Source organism: Sinohyriopsis cumingii, chromosome 18 (genome assembly GCF_028554795.1).
Source record: "Sinohyriopsis cumingii isolate HCF-2022 chromosome 18, ASM2855479v2, whole genome shotgun sequence".
NCBI classification, from domain to species: domain Eukaryota; kingdom Metazoa; phylum Mollusca; class Bivalvia; order Unionida; family Unionidae; genus Sinohyriopsis; species Sinohyriopsis cumingii.
The window spans coordinates 91,002,723-91,025,603 of record NC_142978.1 but is presented as its reverse complement, the minus strand read 5'-3'; the positions used below and the strand labels follow the sequence as shown (position 1 = coordinate 91,025,603).

The window sequence follows — 22,881 nt, the reverse complement described above, 5'->3', positions numbered from 1 at the left end:
TTTCAATTTAGATAAAAAGAATTACAGCTAGCTAGTGCACAATCCCCCCCCCCCCAATTTATGTAGAAGTTCGGTTTTTGATGTTACCACTAATATTAGGCTAGCACCCTCTTTTAAAGTAAAAAGTAGATAAATATTTTCCTCATTTTTAAAAAAAATGGCTGAAAATGTGAAATGGCCAAGAGAACATCTGTTATTACAAAGTGTACTTATTGGCAAAGCTCCTTAAGTCTATACTTTACTGTCAGTACAAGAAAGTGCTGATTATGATGTGGTTAAGGAATATATCTTGAACGGCTATGAGCTGGTACTAGATGCGTATCGATAAAGATTTAGGAACTGTAAAAAAGTAAGACCGATGCCGAATTTGCAACAGAAAAAGAACACTTATTATTGATGGTGCTCAGCCAAGAAGGTTGGTCAACACTACGGTATCCTCGGACAACTCATATTAATTAAAAAATTCAAGAATTGCGTCCACAGTGATGTTACGACATATAGTGATGAGGAAAAGGTCGAAACCTTAGAAAAATGCTGCTCTTACAGCTAACGAGATTTCATTAGTTTATAACGTTTCTTTTGTCATTAAGTCTTCCACTCCGCAGTCTTCTGGTACAAAAACTATTATTATGGAGAATTATGAACCATTCATGTCGAATGAATGGTTCTATATCATTTATTAGTAATTCTAATAATCTTATCCCTAATAAATTTTAAGTGACACAGAAGCATCTCAGAACCTTTCATTATCAGTTACTTTGCCTTTTCCTAAGAAATTTTCTTCAAATGAAAGTGTTTTAATTCGGGGAGTAGAGGTTTGTTAATGTTCCTGTCCATTGTGTACATTTGTCGTCAGACTTAGTCTTAAGACCCATCACAAAACAGTGTCGTCTTACCCATCGAGCGTATTCATTTATTAATAGGCCAAGACCTTGTTGGAGAAAATGTTGTGGTTAATCCACTTGTATCTGACAGGCCTTGTTTGGATCCGAAAGTCGATCATATTGAAAAATACATCCCTGATTCATACCCAGCTTGTGCAGTTTTTAGAGCTATGACAAAGAAAGCTCTTTAAAATGGTGTTAATCAGGAAATTACTCCTTTAGCTGACACAAGTATTGGTCAGGATTTTGATGAGGTCACCTTTGCTCCTAGTATTGATCATTATGCGATATTGATCTCATTGATCCTTTTTCTACTCATTCACTTTATGGGGCCCCGAGTGGCCGAGTGGTCTAAAGCGCTCACCGTTACGGATCACTGCCATCTCACCTCTGTCTGCGCGAGTTCGTGTCTCAGCCTCGGCTAACGTTGGTACGTGAGAAAGCCTGCCAGTAGCTTCTCGTGGGTCGGTGGTTCTTCCCGGGGTTTTCCAGGGTTCTTCCTCCACCAATTATACTGGCCGCCATGTATAGCCTATCTTGTACTGAAAAATGGCGTTAAACCCTACAACAACAACAACATTCACTTTATTCTAATCAGGGCGACAAACAACAATAACTTGATGTGGAACAGGAACAAGATAATCAGATCTCCTGTTTGTTTAAGAGTGCTATTAATAAAACATGAAGCCACAGCAGTACCTGATTGTCGTTTTGTTCAAATTGGGTTCCTTATGAGAAAATTGAGACCACCTGAGGCACCCGCCTGTGACAAGTGGTCAGTAAGCTATCAAAATGTTGCTTTAAGTCGTACAGACATGAAATTCTTAGTTTAGCCCATGAAATGCCTTTGGCTTGTTGTTTACGGATCACTAAGACTGATCATAAGCTCTTGAATCAGTTTTGTTGGCCAAAAATTAAAAGTGATGTTTGTAAATACTGTAGATCTTATCACACTTATCAACTGGTAGGAAAATCCAATTAAAACTTACCTAAGGCTAATCCGCAAGCTATCTCTGCATTGGATGAATCATTTAGCAGAATATTGATAGAACAATTTGGTCCCGTACGTAAACCCAAGTCAAACAAGCAGTACTTGTTGACCATAACGTGTGCGTCTACAAGATTTCCAGAGGCAATTCATTTCAGAAATATTAAAACTAAAACCATAGCAAAAGCTTTGATAAAGCTTTTCTAATGCACAATTTGACCTTCCCAAATCTCCCCAGTCTATTCAGGGGTCAAATTGTATGTCTAGAATATTTCAGCATGTTATGCGTGAATTAGGCAACCAGTAATTTAAATATTCTGCCTATCACCCTGACAGCCAATCGGCTTTAGAAAGATTTCATCAAACTTTGAAAAATATTAGTCGATCATATTGCTTTGATAGTGGAAAAAATTTGGACGAAGGTGTTCGTTTACTTTTGTTTGCTGTTAGGGAATCAGTTCAATAATCTTTAGGATTTAGCCCTTTTGAACTAGCTTTTGGACACTGTCCGTGGACCATTGAAGCTGATGAAGAGAATCTTCTTTCAGATGAAAGTACAGAAATTGATATTCTCGACTGGTTTTCTAATTTTATATATAAACTGTCAAACGCTTGTGAAGTTGGAAGAACTGATCTTCGATTTACTCAGATAAAATTGAAAAAAAAAGTGTGACAAATATACAAAGGCCTGGTGTTAGAGTTCTGGCTCTTTTGCCCGTACCACAAAATCCTCTTCAGGCTAAGTATTGTGGTCCTTACAAAGTTGAAAAGAAAGCAATTGACTTAAATTATATCATTAATGCTCCTGATAGGCGAAAGCAAAAGCAACATTGTAATATAAATATGTAACGTTAAAGGAGTATATTGATAGAGGCAGCCCTGTTATTCATATGAATTTAGTTCAAGCACTGCAATGATTTAAATGATGGAATGCAATCGGAATGTAGTGACTTTGGTATAAATAATTTTCGGAATTCAGAAATATTGAATAACCTGGCTAGAAACTTTCACATCTACAGCCACAAGAAAAGTGAGAACTAAAACGGTATTACTTGAAAATGATCACTTGTATCCACCTACGGAAAGGGCAAAGGAAATTTCGGCATTCCTAACTACAGATGGACTTTATCATTAAAAGTGATGCCGTTTGGGATGAACGGTTCTCCTTACACTTCCCAAGGTTTAATGAACATTATTACATCTGGTATAGATAATTGTGACGCTTAGATCGATGATATATATATCCATATATATATATATATATATATATATATATATATATATATATATATATATATATATATATATATATATGCACACACACACAGCGACACCTGAAAAGTTCACTTAGAAACAATCGAAACGATTTTGATAGACTCAATGATGTACGTTTGATAATTTATTTAAGTAAAAGTGAGATTTGCCGTGCTTGTGCCACATTTCTGTAACATATCGTGGGACACGGTCAAGTGAATCCTATAGAAGTTAAGGTTTAGGCTATCTTTAAATTTCCTGTGCCTATCAGTAAAATGCATCTGATGCGATATTTGGTTATGGGTGAATATTATTCGACATTTTGTTCCAATTTTTCCAAAATTGTTGTTCTTTTCTGTTACTTTCTTTAAGAGCGTAGAGTCGGAACATAATATACTTAGAACATTTTAGAAAAGGGGCGTTCAAAAGGTCAGAGATTAAAGTCACATATGCCAAATGGTGAATTAAATGACTCGGTTATATTGGTATTTTTCTTTCTGTCAGACTGTGTTTGTGTGTGCGTATGTGTGTGTGTGCGTGTGTGTGTGTTAGAGAGAGAGAGAGAGAGAGAGAGAGAGGCAGACAGACAGACAGTAGTCGTCACGAACTTTTCGAGATTTACAAGTAAAACAATTATTTCAATCAAATTAAACTGAGATCTCTGACAATACAAAAATCTGAGGAGGTCATGTTAGCTTGAAGTTTCCATTCTCTAACCAAATTATTGTGAAAGTCTGCATTCAGAACATAATGTATCTATAGACGGGTCTCCATTCCTCGAAATGCAATGCAATTACAATCAGATTAGTATGATATAAGCTAATCTTCATTGCTTATATAAGAATATAAGCAGTACTATTGGTATATCAAATTGTGATCCGCCCAAGGCGCAATAATATTCATATATAAACAATTTTGCAACTGTGTGCTGTCAATTCTAGGCCTATAGATCAGTGATAAATTTCCAATCATTAATCATTAGTGACGTATGAAAGTAATGATAAAAAGTACTAATAATCCACGTTTTCTAAATGAATTTAGCATGTACACATTTGCATCGCAACCCTTTCCCCCTCCCCTCTCATGCATAAGGGACACAGTAAGCAGAATTCTGGAGTGTTCTTGTTGTTGTAGGGTTTAACGCCATTTTTCAGCACAAGATAGGCTATACATGGCGGCCAGTATTAATGGTGGAGGAAGAACCCGGGAAATCACCGACTATCGAGAAGCTACTGGTAAGCTTTCTCACATACCCACATTGGTCGAATCCGAGACTCGAACCTACGCAGACAGAGGTGAGATGGCAGTGATCCGTAACGGAGAGCGCTTTAGACCACTCGGCCACTCGGGGCCACCAATTCTGGAGTGTGAGAGAGAAAAAGAATATAAGCTGAATGAAAACCTTGAAATTGAACTTACACCAGATTGCCTACAAGAATATGATTCGTCGTAACGGTATATATACGCTTTCTTTGGGATTTATCTACAGTATTTACATAATCAATGACACAAAGTTGCAATAACCTGTCGACGCTATACGGTAAATGTTTGGTTTTGTTTCTCTCTAAAGCCACTATTACTGTAATGTATTTAATGCTTTGTTGTTATTGTTGGACCATCTCAGCAAGATACGGGCGAAAATCCATGAAAAGACGAGAGTAGAGGCATAGGAAACTCGGCAAGCCTCCTTTGAATGCAAAATGTATACATCTCGTGGTACATACATACATACATACATACATACATACATACATGTTGTTGTTGTTGTGGGGTTTAACGCCATTTTTCAGCACACGATAGGCTGTGCATGGCGACCAGTATTAATGGTGGAGGAAGAACCCGGAAAGAACCACCGACCCACGAGAAGCTACTGGCAAGCTTTCTCACATACCCACATTGGCCGAATCCGAGACTTGAACCCACGCAGACAGTGGTGAGATGGCAGTGACCCGAAACGGAGAGCGCTGTAGACCACTCGGCCACTAGGGGCCTCCATACATACATACATTCATACGGGGCCCACATACATAGATACATACGTACATACATACGGGGCCCCGAGTGGCCGAGTGGTCTAAGGCGCTTTCCGTTACGGATCACTGCCATCTCACCTCTGTCTGCGTTGGTTCGAGTCTCGGAATCGGCCAATGTGGGTATGTGAGAAAGCTTGCCAGTAGCTTCTCGATGGTCGGTGGTTCTTTCCGGGGATTTCCCGGGTTCTTCCTCCACCATTAATACTGGCCGCCATGTATAGCCTATCGTCTGCTAAAAAATGGCGTTAAACGCTATAACAACAACAACATACACACATACATATGAGTTTAAATTGTATTTGTCTTTCATAATGTGTTTGTAAAAACCTTTCTTTATTTCATGCTAAATGCACATGTTCTGGCAACATCTATCAGTAAATCTTGACAGATTAGGTAGTTGTGTGAGGTACTCTTACAGGCAGAGAACGAGGAGGACAATTCCGATATTGGCAAGGCGACACAAAACACCTTCATGTAACTATCTGATTTGGTTGGGTGTTTAAGGCATAGTAACACGGGTAGGTTAATTTGTACAGACTCAATTGGAACAAAGTGCCTTGGCCAAGGACATAATATGGCAGACGATCCTAGCTGTTCTGACTGTCGGATTCGAAACCGCATCCTTTTGATAGCAAGTCCAGCATACTAACCATTGAGTCATAGCGGTTCCTTCCACCATTAAAAGCCTCTTACTTTATGTGGAAGAACGAATCGAGTGTATTCTATCTACATCTTGGTCCTACACGTGGTTGAGTGTGCCTTATCCGCGACGAGGCTGAATGTGCCTGACTCCCGCACTATCCCTGAAGCACAGTAGTGCAAAATGACCATGTTAAATTATATGAAGTTTAATTTATTACACCTTGATCGCACATAAGTAAAGCAATAGTAATAATTTATTTTCAAAGCAACAGCACAAACTTCCATGCTATACCTAGTATGAAATCCGACACTGACTGTTAATGGATCACGAAATAATCGCCAGAGTTCCTGATCAATTTAAACTGAGAATAATGCAAAAACCAATCTGACGGCGGGACATTATTGCTGTCACATTCATGCTGGGACATAAAATGGCAAAATATCGCAGAAACGAGGTCTTCTTCAATCATTTATTAGCGAATCATAAAACAGTCAGCTCTATGACCCGAATGGAATCTACACAGTATGTTGCCGATAGTAAATAATGACAATTGATGAATTGGGTACACAAACGGCCGTAAGCGTATATTCAAACAGAAAATTTAGGTACAAAAACGTGATGTCAACAAAGATTTAATTATATCAGTTGACAGTTTTTTAAAATAGGAGTTAGCCAAATATGCGGTAGGGTAAACACTCCATCTAATTCAAGGAAGCATAAGTCTTCTATCTACGGCAGCTTAGTGGCTAGAAAACGGGAGTCGCCATTTTCTGAAGAAATAAAAGCAATTGGTTTGTATGTGAAACCCTATTCACTGGGGTGCCATTGACATTCGATATCAGTTCTGTCTGTGAAGAGTTTTGTTGTTGTGGGGTTTAACGCCATTTTTCAGCACACGATAGGCTATACATGTCTGTGAAGAGAGCAATGTGGCCTTGTATGAACTTAATGCTCTAAGATAACGAAATAACTTCATACTCTAAGATAACGAAATGAACTTCATACTCTAAGGTAACGAAATGAACTTCATGCTCTAAGGTAACGAAATGAACTTCATTCTCTAAGATAACGAAATGAATTTCATGCTCTAAGGTAACGAAATGAACTTCATGCTCTAAGGTAACGAAATGAACTTCATACTCTAAGATAACAAAATGAACGTCTATAAAATTAACGAATACTTTGTTTCCACTGTCTAGCGGCATATACGCTCTGAGGAACAGGAGTCAGCAGAAACAATACATTGTAATTAAATCTACAATAGAGTACTGTTATGACAAATAGGTAAAATTATTTTATCAACGTTCACTATAAAAAGCAATTTAATTTTTTTAATTTCCTAAAACTTAATTAAAACAATTTAAAGCTATTTTGAGAAAACCCCATAACTGTACATGAGAATATACGCACATGTGTCTTCACGTCGTATTGTTCATGTATTCAAAGCAGTGGCCACTCATATTACGCCTGAGTAAACTTAAGCTACATGTTTTTGTGGTAAAGTTTTGACCTTGTCAGTATTTACTCAGGATTTATAACCTTAGAAAATAATAATCAAATATTTTTCTTGTAAGCGGTTGATATAAAACAGCCGTGTTTGAGAACAGTTTTGGGTTGGTCTGAACATATTAATAGGATTCCAGAGGGTAAATGAATTCTGCGTGCAGGACCCGACGGTAAAAGATATAGCATCGCGTCAGACTGTCAGAATTAATACACGATTCAGGTTAAGCTGGTCTGTAATGTAATAAGTGGTAATTATGAAGCCTCATCCTCGACGACGCAAGCGTCATGTGATATTATACATTGTTTGGGTTTGTCCCGACTAACTCCCCATGCCATCTGATGTCAATTACTCCAAAACCTTCCGTGCAACAACGTCCAGTTAACATGTCTTCGTTTTCCTGTGTGATCCAGGAATGGCACGTTAGACCTACGCGTTGAGACCTTGACAATACAAGTGTACATTAGAGATCGACCTGATATTTAATACAATTACTGCAGTGTGTGTGTGCGTGTGTGTGTGTGTGATTTAGATTTTTAACGCAACGTCAACAATTTTCCAGTCATATAGCTACGATGTCTGCAGTTCATAGTGATGTCTAGCACTGGGGCATCATGCCGCAGACATGTAGCATGATGTCCCACCCAGTCATATTATACTGACACCAGGCTGACCAGTCCTAACATTAACCTGTTAATGCTGGGTGCCAAGCGAGGCAGCTACTAGTACTGTTTTTAGAAGTCTTTGGTATGACTCGGCTAGGGTACGTACCCGCGACCTTTGCGTCTAACCATTCATGTCACCGGAGCGGTATAATTATTACTGTCGTACATGGACGTGCAATCCCCATTCGTAATGCTAACGTGAGAGGATAAACCATTTACGCGAGATGCTATAGTATTAGACGAAACCATAACGTGTAAACAATGGCTCAATTCAAAGATACCGCGTATGACATGGAGACGCCAGTGCTGCGGGATCAAAGCAAGAACAATTACCAATATTATGCACATGATGATAGGGATCCAGACATGGAAGGACCAAAAACATTTCATATTCACAACACATTTCGGTATTTTCTTCCGTGCCATTCAAGGACATTCTTCGAAGACCAAAGAAAGCTTGTACAAAACAGCAATACCGCATACGGTACCAATGACAAAGTAGGATGTTATCAATAATGGCACAGGTTAGTTCCGGAAAATATTTCACTGAATGAAAGGAAATCGACGCAATTCTCGGGGGGGGGGGGGGCCAAACACGGAGTCAGGTTAAACAGGAAGGTCTACGCCAACGATGAATTTGGGATTATAGTGTCACCGTTCCCAAGGAGGGTAACTTTTCTTTACCATGAGAATTGCGCTAAGCATGATATACACACGCGTATGTGTTGTCTCGGCTGCAGTTTGTGGAATCTCCGCGTCAACCACCTTTGGTCTGGGTGTGGCTGGAGTCACAACCACAGCGACTATCATAATAACAGCAGTCGGAGTTGGTGTCGGAAGTGTATCAATAGCAACCGGCGTCACTGGTGGTGCTGTCAAAATATTTCCGCGATGACACGTCTTTTCAGAAAATCTCGCGGCGGCAGTTGTTGTTGTTGTTGTTGTGGGGTTTAACGCCACTTTTCAGCACACGATAGGCTATGCATCGTGGCCAGTATTAATGGTGGAGGAAGAGCCCGGGAAAACCCCGGAAAGAACCACCAACCCACGAGAAGCTACTGGCAAGCTTTCTCACATACCAACATTGGCCGAATCGTAGACTCGAACCCACGCAGACAGAGGTGAGATGTCAGTGATCCGTAACGGAGAGCGCTTTAGACCACTCGGGGCCACTCGCGGCGGCAGAAATGAGTCGCTATACAATTATCAATCTATAATCTATGGCTATTGGGTATAAACGATTAGCATAGCTGAGTTCGACATCATGTTGGCAGAAAAGGAAAACCACCAGCGACTACGGGCACAAGTACGGAACCGCAGCATTAGAGATCCGAAACAAGGAGTTGATTTACAGAGAAAATCGATTAAATTCTTTCCAGGTTGCTAGTGCCTATCAATGGCTGTATTTATATCCTCACGAGAACCTAGATTATGGGGTTTCACGGATTACACACGTATGGTTTCGTAATCTAGTAGTATGATATTAGCGGTTCGTTTTGTTATTGATGTAGGTAAAACCTTCTGTACTCACACGACTTTCCTCTCTCATCAAGCTGTGTTGGGGTGCCACATGGTAACTTTGCTTGACGGGATCTTGCGCGCATTCCTGTCTGATGCGGGAGCAAAGTCACAGTGTGTGTGTGTGTGTGTGTGTGACCTAGAGCAGAAACCAAAATCTCAAACCCTATTATCATAATATTTGCAATCTTGAACTCTCACACATATTGCGCGTTGTGAAGATTTTTAAAATAACACAAAATTAAATTATTTGTTCCATTTTCAGTTGAATAACTCTTTATATCTATTTTTAATTATAAAAATGTAATTAGGTACTCATATCAGTTAGGATTCATTACAAGGTATAGTTCCCGCTTTGCTACCTCCCTCTGCGTGAGTTCGAGTCTAGCTTCGACCAACGTGGGTATGTTCAAACGTTTATCAGTACATTACCGTGTATTTGTGTTTCTTCTGGGAGTGTTTAATGTTCTTCCTCCTCCAAATATAATGACCATCATGAACAACCTATCATGTGCTGAAAAAGGCGTTAAAACCCACACAATACAGAGATAAAATAAATTCTGATGTGGCCATTTAAAGTTATATGGCCAAACACACGGTGTACTAAACCCTAACTGAACAACAAATGAGAATTTATTTTTTGCTACTTGAAGAAAATTTTACTTTGTACGCTTGTAAAAGGAGGGTTTGGATGTAAGGTTAGTACCTGCATCCGAGTGACATGTCGGTAACCAACATAGCACTATTAACGGTATTCATCTCCTAAATTACAACACACGGGTACTAGCTAAGTTATTTTCATTATGGCTGCTTCTAGCCGCAAACCTTTGTCTTCAACCTTTACAGATTGTATACTAAAATGGACATTAATTAAAGTGGAAACGAATTAAAACAGAAATAAATGTGAATTTTTATGTAATCGAAAGAAGAAAAAACACTTCCACTCACCCCATTTTATAAGCTTACAGAACTCTAAATCTCACTTTAGCATAACGTAACAAGCCAAGGGTGACCATATTTTATGAATTGACATAAAAAAAAGTTCCAGGCATTATTCTCGTGCACTTTTCAGTGGTGCTTTTTGAGGTTGGAAAATAGTAATTATTTTTTTTCTTCATATACTCGCGCTGTTTATATGCTTCACATATTCGATTTTATTCAAAGCAAAAAGTGATAAAGATATGTTACATAAATGTTAACGGCATATAACAAATATGAGCTAGAAAAGTGTTAATGTGCAAATGCCCCACCACAATACCGGAAATGAATCTAAACGCAAAAGTTAACCATGTATGACGAATATGGGTAACACTGTACCCTGTCACTGCCATGGTGGGACATAAGAGGGTAACACTGAATCCGTGTCACTGCCATAGTGGGACAAAAGAGGGTTGATATTTTAAATGTTTGATAAGCTTAGATTTTCAACCACTGTTTTAAGGCTTATCTATATACTGTACTAATAAAGACTGAAACCATCGTAAAGCGGCGAGGACAGATAGCTTTTATAAATTTGTTGCATAGTTTTTTATTTGTTGCATATTTTTTTTATTTGTTGCATAGTTTTGTTATTTGTTGCATTTTTTATTTGTTGCATATCTTTGTCACAAGTAAGCTAAGCTAATAGCTTAGGTCCATTCTGCAACAAGTGGCCGCCATTGATAATAGCTGACTGCCTAGAATACAATACAAACGGAGAGAGAACACTAAAAAAAAAAAAAAAAAAAAAAAATAGTACACTCTTTTACAACACTAAGTCGATACTTTGTAGGGTGCTCTTAAATAGCAAACTCTTAAAACACTAAGAAGAAATTGTATGGGTATTTATAAATAGTATACTCTTACAACACTAAGAAGAAATTTTTAGGGTATTTTTGCAATCGTAATAAGACAGTTTTCAAAACATCTGAGATGTGCACCGACGAACACATACAGTTGAAGCGGTAAGAAAGCTACAGATTTGATGATCTACTAAGTGCGTGATCTATTACATGCGGCACGTGCTCAGGAGGTTAATAAGAGCCATGCCATGGTCAGAAAGATTTGAAATAAATCTGAAATACATAACTGAGAGAGAGAGAGAGAGAGAGAGAGAGAGAGAGAGATGTATGACCAAGACAAACAATTTAGTACAAATATCAAATTTTGTGATTTTAACGACAGCATGTATGTGTGTGACTTGGATTTTTAACGTAGATTTAACAATTTTTTCAGTCATATCGCTACGTTGTCTGCAGTGTGGCAGTTTATAGTGATGTCTAGCACTGGGGCATCATGCCGCATCATGTCCCACCCAGTCACATTATCCTGACACCAGGCCGACCAGTCCTAACACTAACCTCTTAACGCTGAGCGCCAAGCGAGGCAGCTGTTAGTACCATTTTTGTAAGTCTTTGGTATGACTCGGCCAGGGATCGAACCCACGACCTCCCGCATCCGAGGCGGAGACTCTAACCACTAGGCCACCGGAGTGATCATATATAATTGATTGAAGATCTTTGGCTCTGGCTTTGGTTTAGGCATAGGTGGAAACATTTGACATCTGCAACGAAACCCGCGCCCTTTACAATAAATTCTGTAATTTATGACCTCTCTGGCTCTTGAGGTTTGGACTGTCCGAAAAAATCATCGCCAGATTCAACAGTTACAACCTGCCACATGAAGAATGCGGTCAGGGTATGAAAGGACTGCTGTTGTGCTCTTATTCAATGCTTGAACGTTTCGTTGAACCTTTAGCTTAAAACGTCGCAAATTAACATATTTTATTTCCAATTTATACAGTTCGTATCCCCATTCCTTACAGGATAAATAGTAGCCGCTTAATGTACCTGCGTAAATGGGGCACTCTTAATGTGGTTGCCGAAGATGTTGCAAAAAACGAATCCCAGTCTAAAGCTAATTATTTGATTTGAAAATCCATCTGCCTAGACAATCGAACTAACTCTATTATTTTTTGCAAGACAACATATATATCTCGGATATTTGTCAGCGCAATAAATTTACAGAAAAAATCATCAAAGTTAGCAAGAGATTTCTTCGCAAACGGGGAGCTGTACAGATATTATGAACGAGAGAGAGAGAGAGAGAGAGATTGCATTACGAAGATCTGGCAGGCACCGTTCTGTCTACCTATTGATTCATCAATCAAATTACATGAACATTTTTCAGCGACTGTAAGATCTACTTATTAAAAGTCCCGATATTTATCAGATCACGTCATCGTTTATAGCCTACAGGGTTTGAACATCATGAAAGAACGAGTTTCACAACAGTAGTTAAAGGTTTCATCAGATCTGGACAATACGCACTTTCTGTGTAAGATGTGTGATCAGGTGAGAACAATGCTTCACATACTGGTGAATAAGAACGACATTCACGGAAACAGAGGTATCATCTTCAACGTAACGTAAAATGCACTGCATTTATATTGCACCAAATGTAATATCACCCACATTTTACAACACAGGCATATACTCACATCAAAAAAAGTTTCCGGCCACGAAATCGTCGGTTTGATGGTAAAATAAAGAAGTACGTTAGGACCAACACATGTTGATCCCACGCTTAAAGCACTGCTTTTAAACCCACTGACCTTCATCTTAAGGTCACAGTAACTTATTTATTGCAAAATGAATAGTCTTGGCGTCATCCAGTATGACCAGAAACCATCAAGGGATTTAGGAAATATATGTAAATCAAAAGCTCGAATAAGAATAAAATCATTATAAAACTATATCGAACCTACGCCGCCGCTAACAAATTTACTGATATGTCAGGCTTTTCCATTGACATATGTTCAACAAATTTACTGATATGTCAGGCTTTTTCATTGACATATGTTCAAAAAATTTACTAATATGTCAAGCTTTTCCATTGACATATGTTCAACAAAAAGCATTTATAACTGATTAGCATTAATTAAATTTCAGTGCCATTTTGTATAGCGAAGCGAGATTGAATTAAACGTGCAGCTTCAATTAAAACAAAAGAAAACAAACAAACAAAATGTTTGATGACGAATTTTCGTTCCTTTCTTAGGAATATACCAATTAATTTTGACAGAATTACTATTTAAAACCGGGGAGCGGTTGGGGCGGGTGGTGGTGGAGGTGCGATGATAACAAAATTGGTTCAGCTATAAGAAATTGTTCGGGATAGTTTATAACCTTGGTTTTCATGAACTGCAACGTATTCATGTTGAGAAATGTTCTGAGCCTCGTTTTCAAGTATTCTTTTTTGAGAGTTAAGTTTGACTGATAAGTCGGGTACATAGCGTCAAAACGCATCCCAGAAAATATTAGGTTTACTCTGGCACTTTGCTACGATAACACTATGGAATTCTTAGATGTACTGGCACTAAACAGTAAAATCCACACACCGCTTATCGTGACAGATTGAAATCCGTAGCGCAGATTGCAAAAGAAAGGAAATTAATTTCCAGAATGACGATTTAGTATTTGTCAAAGCGCAACATGTTTGCCATCCTGACTGTCAGCGCCAACAACAATGAGTGATGCGTGAGATTTTATATTCCGTGGAATCGTATAACAGTGAAATGCTAATCTCTTCCTGTTCATGCAAATTGTTGAGGACATCTGACACTATTTTTACGCGAATTATACAAATAATTTCCATGCTTATGGGTTTATGCACGTAAACGGTCAGATGTATTCGTCAACCAAACATTCTGCTTGAGGTGGTCTTGTCTTCTTGATTTTCATTTTCATATATTTATCATTATCCGATACCGCTCCAGTGGCCTAAGTGGTTAGAGAGTCCGCCTCGGATGCAGCAGGTCGCGGGTTTGAACCCCGACCGAGTCATACCAAAGACTTATAAAAATGATACTAGTAGCTGCCTTGCTTTGCTCTCAGCATTAAGAGATTAGTATTAGGACAGGTTGGCCTGGTGTCAGAATAATGTGACTGGGTGGGACAAGATGCCACATCACTATAAGCTGTCTCACTGCACACAGACATCGTAGCGATATGTTAAATCTACGTTAAAAATACTCTCTCTGTCTGTCTGTCTCTCTCTCTCTCTCTTCGATGGCCTAGTGGTTTAAGCGTCCGCCTCGGAAGCGGGAGGTCGTGGGTTCGTACCCTGGCCGAGTCATACCAAAGACTTACAAAAAATGGTACTAACAGCTGCCTCGCTAGGCGCTCAGCATTAAGAGATTAGTGTTAGGACTGGTCGGCCTGGTGTCAGGATAATGTGACTGGGTTGGACATCATGTCTGCGGCATGATGCCCCAGTGCTAGACATCATAATAAGCTGACACACTGCAGACATCGTAGCGATATGACTGAAAAATTGTTAAAGCTACGTTAAAAATCCTAATATCTCTCTCTCTCTCTCTCTCTCTCTCTCTCTCTCTCTCTCTCTCATTATCCGCCGCCATTATATGGTACGGTGGAAAGAAGCCTTAATGACTGCAGATTTGGTATGCCTTCAAATTCTTTATTGAACATGCCATGCTATACTGTGTCATCCAGATATGCATAAAGATATGAACTGTTAATTAGACAAGATATAATAATTGAGCAATTTCGCAAGTGTAATAAGGCTTTCGTGACTAACCTGGATGACGTCACAGTACTACAGCGGGAAAGCAAAAAAATATAACAGCTGTGAATGACGATTATTAAACAGCTGAAAGTGCGAAACAGAACAAAAATTTACAGATGCAACAATGTAAACTTAGGATTTTTAAGCATTATTTAAATTCATTAGCGAAACAAAAACCTTTATTGGCATCGGTTAAATACATGTAACTATTATGATTCTATAATGTTTTTGCCATCCATGGAATGATATGAACTACCGTTTACATGAACATGTTGCACAGTGCATGAAACAGCTAATATTTTGTACATACTATCTATCGATCTTCACATTTACCATCATAGCAAACCAAGGTTCTGCTAGGATAACCCTATCTACACCTTGGCGTATAGAGCAGATATTTATGTGCTTCGGGTCTGTGAATTTCATTGGATTCGGCGGCACACCACCACATCCAATCAAAATTAAGTTGTTCAAATCTGAACACTGTTCCTACATGATCGAGACAAGGGGAGCACACAACTTGAATGGACTGATAAATAAGCAATTTTCCACTGCCGGTCCGTGTTGGTACAAATACATTTCACTCAAATGCACATAAAATCGCCTCCCTCTGGTAAGCAGACATACTTTCGATGTTAAACTTACAAAATATTCTTTTTAGGTCAATTGCCTCCTCCATTTAGGGCCGATGTACAACGCATCATTGTTACACGCTACTGGTTATTTGGCATTACATACTAAGGGAGGTAACGCATGAAATACAATAGATGTATCTAGGACAAAGCACTAAAATATCTGTTCGATCCGCCAAGATGTAGATAGGGTTATCCTATCGGAACCTTAGCTAGCGACGATGCTCATTTACACATGTTCTAACAGATAAAACTGAGGTTAGTAGTGAAGCAGCAAAGGTTATGACAAAAATGAGGTTAGTAGTGAAGCGACAAAGGCTGGGGAGGAATGAGGTTAGTAGTAAAGCAGCAAAGATTGGGGAGGAATGAGGTTAGTAATGAAGCAGCAACGGCTGGAGAGGAATGAGGTTATTAGTGAAGCAGCAAGGTTGCACTCGAGATAAGTGAAAAGATAGCTTAACTGACTGTCACGATAAGCAGTGAACACATTATACTAAATGAGACTAATCTAAAAATAGCATATCACTTTTTCGGACTAGAAGGCACGAGGTTTGAAGATGGTGACGTCCTGAATGTAGAAATTATAAAACAAAGAAGGGTCTGAACGTCACTGATCAAGCTGGATACCAGCAGGAAATCACGGAAAACATATTTCATGACTAAAGGGAAATCTTTGCAGTGGCAATGTAATATTTTCTCTTTAATCCCCTAATGATAATCTGTCGCAAAAAGATCATCATTAATTAATGGGACAACTATTGAGATTGTGGCGATATGACGCCAACATATATGCGAGGTGTTTAATAGCCAAATAGCACACGACATTTACCTTATCCAGAACGAGGCAAAGATGTTGCTGCATGCACCATTTCCTGTAATCGGATCTTCCATTGCAATAAAGCCCAAGGTAAAAGCGATAGTACTGAACATTTGTCTTATGTTCGGAATAGGGGGCAGGAATGTGGCAGTGAGTTCGAAACAAGGAGATGAGGATACAGTTTGTATTTTTAGAAGTAATAATCAGAGTTTTCTAATTAGCACATTTAATCCGAGTGGCAAAGCAGAAGGCGCTGCGCTAATTTTTCGGACGTCCCCAGGCTTAATAAAAGTGACCGGTCTGTATTTCAGGCTAGTCAGAACACATTTCTGGTTAAAACTACCTATGCACAGCAATAAGTATATGCATGTGTGTACGGAATTTTACATTTAATATAAGTTGTTCTTGTTGTAGGCGTAACGTTATTTGTCAACACACGATAGGCTATATATGGCGTTCAGTATGACTGGTGGAGGAAGAACCCGGAAAACCCCAGAGAAAAACCACCGACCCACAGAGAAGCTACTGGCAAGTTTTCTTACATAGAACTCGAACCCAGGCGGACAGTGATGAGATGGCAGTGATCGGTAAAAAATGCGAGTGCATTAGACCACTCGGCCCCCGTGGAACCCCTTTAATATTATTGGAAGTGAATGGACGGGTGTGTACGGACCTTTACAATTTAATATAAGCGACTGGGTGAGTGCATACGGACCCTTACACTTTAATATAAACGAATGGACAAGTGTATACGGACCCTTGCACTTTAATATAAATGGATGGACGAGTGTGTACGGACCCTTACACTTTAATATATGTGAATGGACTAGTGAACATGGACCCTCACACTTTACTATAAGTGAACTGACGAGTGTTTACGGATCCTTACACTTTAATATAAGTGAATGCATGAGTGTGAAGTCCCTTATACTTTAATATAAGTAAAAAAGAGTGAGAAAAATAAAAGAAAAGTATGTAATGACTTTATATGAGTACATTAATAGAAGTAGTATGCATGTATGTATGTATGTCTGTATGTATGTATGTATGTATGTATGTATGCATGCAGGCAGGCAGGCAGGCAGGCAGGCATGGATGTATGTATGTATGTATGTATGTATGTATGTCTGACATAGCGCAAAACTACTGGAAATGTTTTGGAAATCAAGAAGATCCAAATGGCAAGCAGTATATTTCTACACGAAAACTACTTAACGCATGGGGGACCCATAGTGGCCAAGTGGTCTAAAGCGCTCACCGTTCCGGGTCACTGCTGTCTCATCACTGCGTGGGTTCGAGTCTCAGGCTCTAATAACGCGGTTACGTGAGAAAGCTTGCCAGTAGCTTCTCTAGGGTAGGTGGTTCTTCACGGGGTTTTCCAGGATTCTTCACCAGTTTTACTGGCCGCCATGTATAGTCTATATTGTACTGAAAAATTGGCCCTAAACCATACAACAACAACAACAACAACAACAACAAAATATATAGCATACATAGCTTAGCTAACTCGCTTACAAGAAAACTACATAACGTATATTGCACATTGTATGCTTAGCTCATACCATTTTAATACCGGGAGTCAAAACAATTTGTTTGATTCATAACTGAACGTCTTTTTGATTGCATAAACTTGTTTCTTTAAGATGTTCAACTATTTCATAATTATATTTAGTTTTCGTCTCTATCGAACGTTTTAAATGGACTACAAACATTTAAAATGGTCCTGGAGAATGAAACAATAATTACAGTACGTACAATGGACTCAACTACGAAAGTATCGCCAAAACGGTCCAACCCTCACACCAACGATTATATTTTAATTAAAAAATTACTAATTTATTTGATAAACCCTTTTTCATTTGTTTGCATATTTCTTTTCAATCATGATCTTACTCTACATTTTTCCTTTGTAGAATTGGCAAAATTTTTAAAGACAACAATAAACATACATATACGCTTTCTTATCTTTAAATCGATTTAATTAAATATAAATTTTTACACATTATTTATTAGCTCTTTTTTAATAGTCAAGGCAGTCCGAACATATTGCTGTGTTTTGAAAAGACATTTCCGGCAAGCAAAATATATGATTTATTGGTATTTACTACGCTGATATACATCCAATCGCTCGCAACAGAGGTCATTGATTGTATCTGTAGAGTTCCCCTTTGGTGAATTGGAAGTGACGACCGATCGAACTATGTTTTTCATTCTGCAGCTAGGTCAATCGTACAAACATTCCAAATGCAGAAATAGCCATTGTGACCCTGATAGATTAGGTTCTTTTTGCGGAGATATTTTCGGCGAACAAAATATTAGATTTTTCTGTAAATTACTGCATCTACATACATCCGAGGCTTAATTTTACCCTGCAGAAATAGCCGAAGTGGTTCCCAATCACGGAAGTGGCCCAAATGGATTACAATTAGGTCGCGGAACGCTTACAATACAGGAACTTTCATCCCAAAGACGCCTTACCTACTTGATTACGATCCCACACCCCTAACAAGTTCTTCCTCCCTCAATAATCTCTCACTCCGCCAAATCTCTCTCTCTCTCTCTCTCTCTCTCACGGAGTTGCGATGTCTCATTGGTTAAACTGGTTAAAGAGAACCCTTACCGGTTCATATCAGCCCTTAATATCGACCTTACTTTGTTCTTTGGTAATCTACTTTTTTTTTGTCTCGGCACGATATGACCTTCAAAGTGTTGCTGTGCAGCACATCGCCAAGCTAAACCAACTCTCTCTCTCTCTCTCTCTCTCTCTCTCTCGTAAATTTAAAAGGTAAATAATTTATGAAAATCTAAGTCATTAACTTACCTTCTAAGGTTTGAAATATCTCATCTGGGTGTAAAATCCACCAGTTTTGTTTATCACACACATACCACACCCGGAACACTAAAGTCACTAAAAAGACTAGCCAATGAACATTCTTCGGAAATATATAATTTTCCACCGAATTCCTGCAACTCTTGTATATCCTGCCATCTTTCTGTTCGTTTTCTTTTATATTCTGCCTACATTTATTTTCCACAAATTTTCCAGGTGCATCTCTCTTTGATACTGCAATAAGCATTTGCCATAACACATAGATGACATTCAAAACATTCCTTATAAACCCCTCCATTTTACTATTAAATTTGTCCTCTTTTATAGGGTATTTTCCGCCCGGTTTATCATCTTTCAGAAATCTACGATTTCTCCGTCTCATTTTCTTCTATTATATGTTACACGACAAAACTGGATTCACCGCCTGATACAAATATATTAGAAAGGCTGTAACTGCTTGCAAAGGCGAGATTAAGAATTAGGGCGGTCCACTAGTGGAGAAGTCAGTTGTAACGGAGACAACAAAATACTTCAGGTAGAGGCGTTATTATAAACCAACTTGAAATTGGCGAGCGGCACGCCTCCCATTAGTTGATAAGGAAATGCAGTGGAATCACTGGATTGGAACTCTTACACCTGTAGGTGTTGGCCAGCTGATCTATAATATCTTGGATGGGTGCATGTCCATCCATGCATCCATCTGTCTGCCTGTCTGTCTATCTGTCCATTCATTAGCATGTCAATATGTAGAAGCATATCTGTCCGTGCAGTCGTATCTTTCTATGTACGTGCGCGTATGTATATAATTATATATATATATATATATATATATATATATATATATATATATATATATATATATATATATATATATGTGTGTGTGTGTGTGTGTGTGCGTGCGTGCGTGCGTGCATGCATGTATATATGTATGTATATATATATGTATGTGCGTATGTATGGGCGAAAGTTTGCGAATATATTTGTAAGGGGTACAATATACCCTAGAAATGGAAAACTTTAAGGAAAACACAACAAAAAAAAAACATAAATACACATGAACGAGAAAACTTGCCGGAAATGAAATATAAAAGAACAACGATCTAAAATAGCATGCAAAAGAAAATGGAAACATTTTGGACGAATTGTAATTATTTACATTTGACTGGCACTTTTTAAATGAATCATCGCGTTAGCACTCCCTCTGAACACCAGGAATCTGTGAGTTGTGATAAATTAAACGGTAGTCCAAAATGAAATGGGTCCATTGAACAAATATAATTCATAAACATAATGTCAGATATCGTGTTCAAGTTCATTTGTTCTTCTGTACATTTATTATAATCTTTCTGCCATTAAACACATGAACGTTTGCCGTGTCAGGTCGTCCATAAAGTCAAAGTTTTCCACTCTCTTGCCCAGAAGGATGTGAAGTAGTGTCATTGTCCTGACAGAATATCCAGTGTGAGTCTAACATGTTATTGTCCTGACAGAAAATCCAGTGTGAGTCTAACATGTCATTGTCCTGACACAAAATCCAGTGTGAGTCTAACATGTCATTGTCCTGACACAAAAATCCAGTGTGAGTCTAACATGGCATTGTCCTGACAGAAAATCCAGTGTGAGTCTAGCATGTCATTGTCCTAACACAAAATCTAGTGTGAGTCTAACATGTCATTGTCCTGACAGAAAATCCATTGTGAGTCTAGCATGTCATTGTCCTGACAGAAAATCCAGTGTGAGTCTAACATGTCATTGTCCTGACAGAAAATCCAGTGTGAGTCTAACATGTCATTGTCCTGACACAAAATCCAGTGCGAGTCTAAGATATCATTATCCTGATACAAAATCCATTGTGAGTCTAATATGTCATTGTCCTGACACAAAATCCAGTGTGAGTCTAGCATGTCACTGTCCTGACAGAAAATCCATTGTGAGTCTAACATGTCATTGTCCTGACACAAAATCCAGTGTGAGTCTAACATATCATTGTCCTGACAGAAAATCCATTGTGAGTCTAATATGTCATTGTCCTGACACAAAATCCAGTGTGAGTCTAACATGTCACTGTCCTGACAGAAAATCCATTGTGAGTCAAACATGTCATTGTCCTGACAGAAAATCCAGTGTGAGTCTAACATGTCATTGTCCTGACAGAAAATCCAGTGTGAGTCTAACATGCCATTTTCCTGACAGAAAATCCAGTGTGGGTCTAACATATCTATTGCGTCTATTATTTGCTGATACATAATATTGCGTTCATAGTTGATGTCTTGGCATAAAGAAACATATGCTTGTCTCTGTCTAAACCAACATTTTGCAAAGTTTAAAGTTATACTCATCCTCAGACAAAATGGAACAGATTGTTAAATAAGCAATGATTGCAAAAGACCAAGCTTTATCAAACTCCCAGCTTCCAGACAGCAAGTAGTTCAAGATCGGTATCGACACTTGCATAACGTAAGAAGTTAGAGCTTGATTCCAGTTTAGATCTACACAATCTCTCTTCGAAACAGTGAACTGTTGTTTCAGCTACCCTCTTCCAGATAGGTTTCGGCGCAGAGTACAGGGTGCTCACGTATAAGTGGAAAAATGTCTCCAAACTGGTATTTCACAATAACATGGTACATATCTTTAACAAAACCAATGCTCTCACACTTGTATATTAGGAAATCAAGAATTCTTCTGCTGAACACACTTTTCCATGCTAATGAACCATTAACTTTGCAGATTTTATTGAAGAAACCTAATTGGATTTTATCAACATATCCCTCAAATGAATTTATTCCAAGACTGCTTATTGTTGTCTCTTTAGGTGAGCGCTGATCCAAACCTATCATTCTTCTTGCAGCTTTTCTTTAATAGACTTCTAGGCAATATATCTGGGACTAAGCCAAATTTGACCACAATTCGCATCCATACATCATAGCAGGCAAAACTATGTTTGACCAGATTTTAGCACTTTTAGCTGGCTTCATGTCATCCTTTCCGATACCAATTCCAACAAGGGAATAAAACATTGATCTTCCATTGTCACCGGCACTTTTCACGGTACCAGTATAAAGGTCAGGAGACAATAACCCCAACATATTTTCTTGAAGAACTATAGGAATCTGCTGATCTCATAGCATGAACACATTTTCCTGCAGGGTTCTTTTCATTGAAAATATGACAATATTGCTTTCATACCCATTTTATCGCAGTCTCCACTTCGAGCATAGTCATGGAGGTTGCGAAGCAAAATAAACGTCATAAAATGATGAGGATAGCAGGGTTGTGTCATCCGCTAATAGAACACATGGGATGTTTAAGGTATACGCTTGTATTTCACATTTTGTTGATTCTAATAAAAATATTAGATCATGTATCATTACTAAGAAAAGCCAAGCTGATAGCGTTCTTCCTTGACCTACCCCTTGGATTACTGAGTATGGTTTCTAATGTTGGTCGTAGAGAAGATCAAGGGCCCTAACATTTCGAAAAAATTACGAATGAATCTACAGTTTTCCTTTAACTCAAAGAGAGAATAGCTTGTAGAAAATGCCATA

General features: G+C 38.5%; 1 protein-coding gene across 1 annotated transcript in view; it reads right to left on the bottom strand.

The window, feature by feature from the left end:
• The window catches only part of LOC149777430 (uncharacterized), a 49,881-nt gene extending 30,044 nt beyond the window's left edge, over positions 1 to 19,837 (bottom strand). Inside the window, exon 1 of the mRNA XM_089942056.1 lies at positions 19,328 to 19,837. Coding sequence (XP_089798182.1) covers positions 19,328 to 19,718 — 391 coding nt within the window. The 5' untranslated portion in view covers positions 19,719 to 19,837. The remainder of the gene's footprint in view (positions 1 to 19,327) is intronic.
• Positions 19,838 to 22,881: the final 3,044 nt, after the last annotated feature.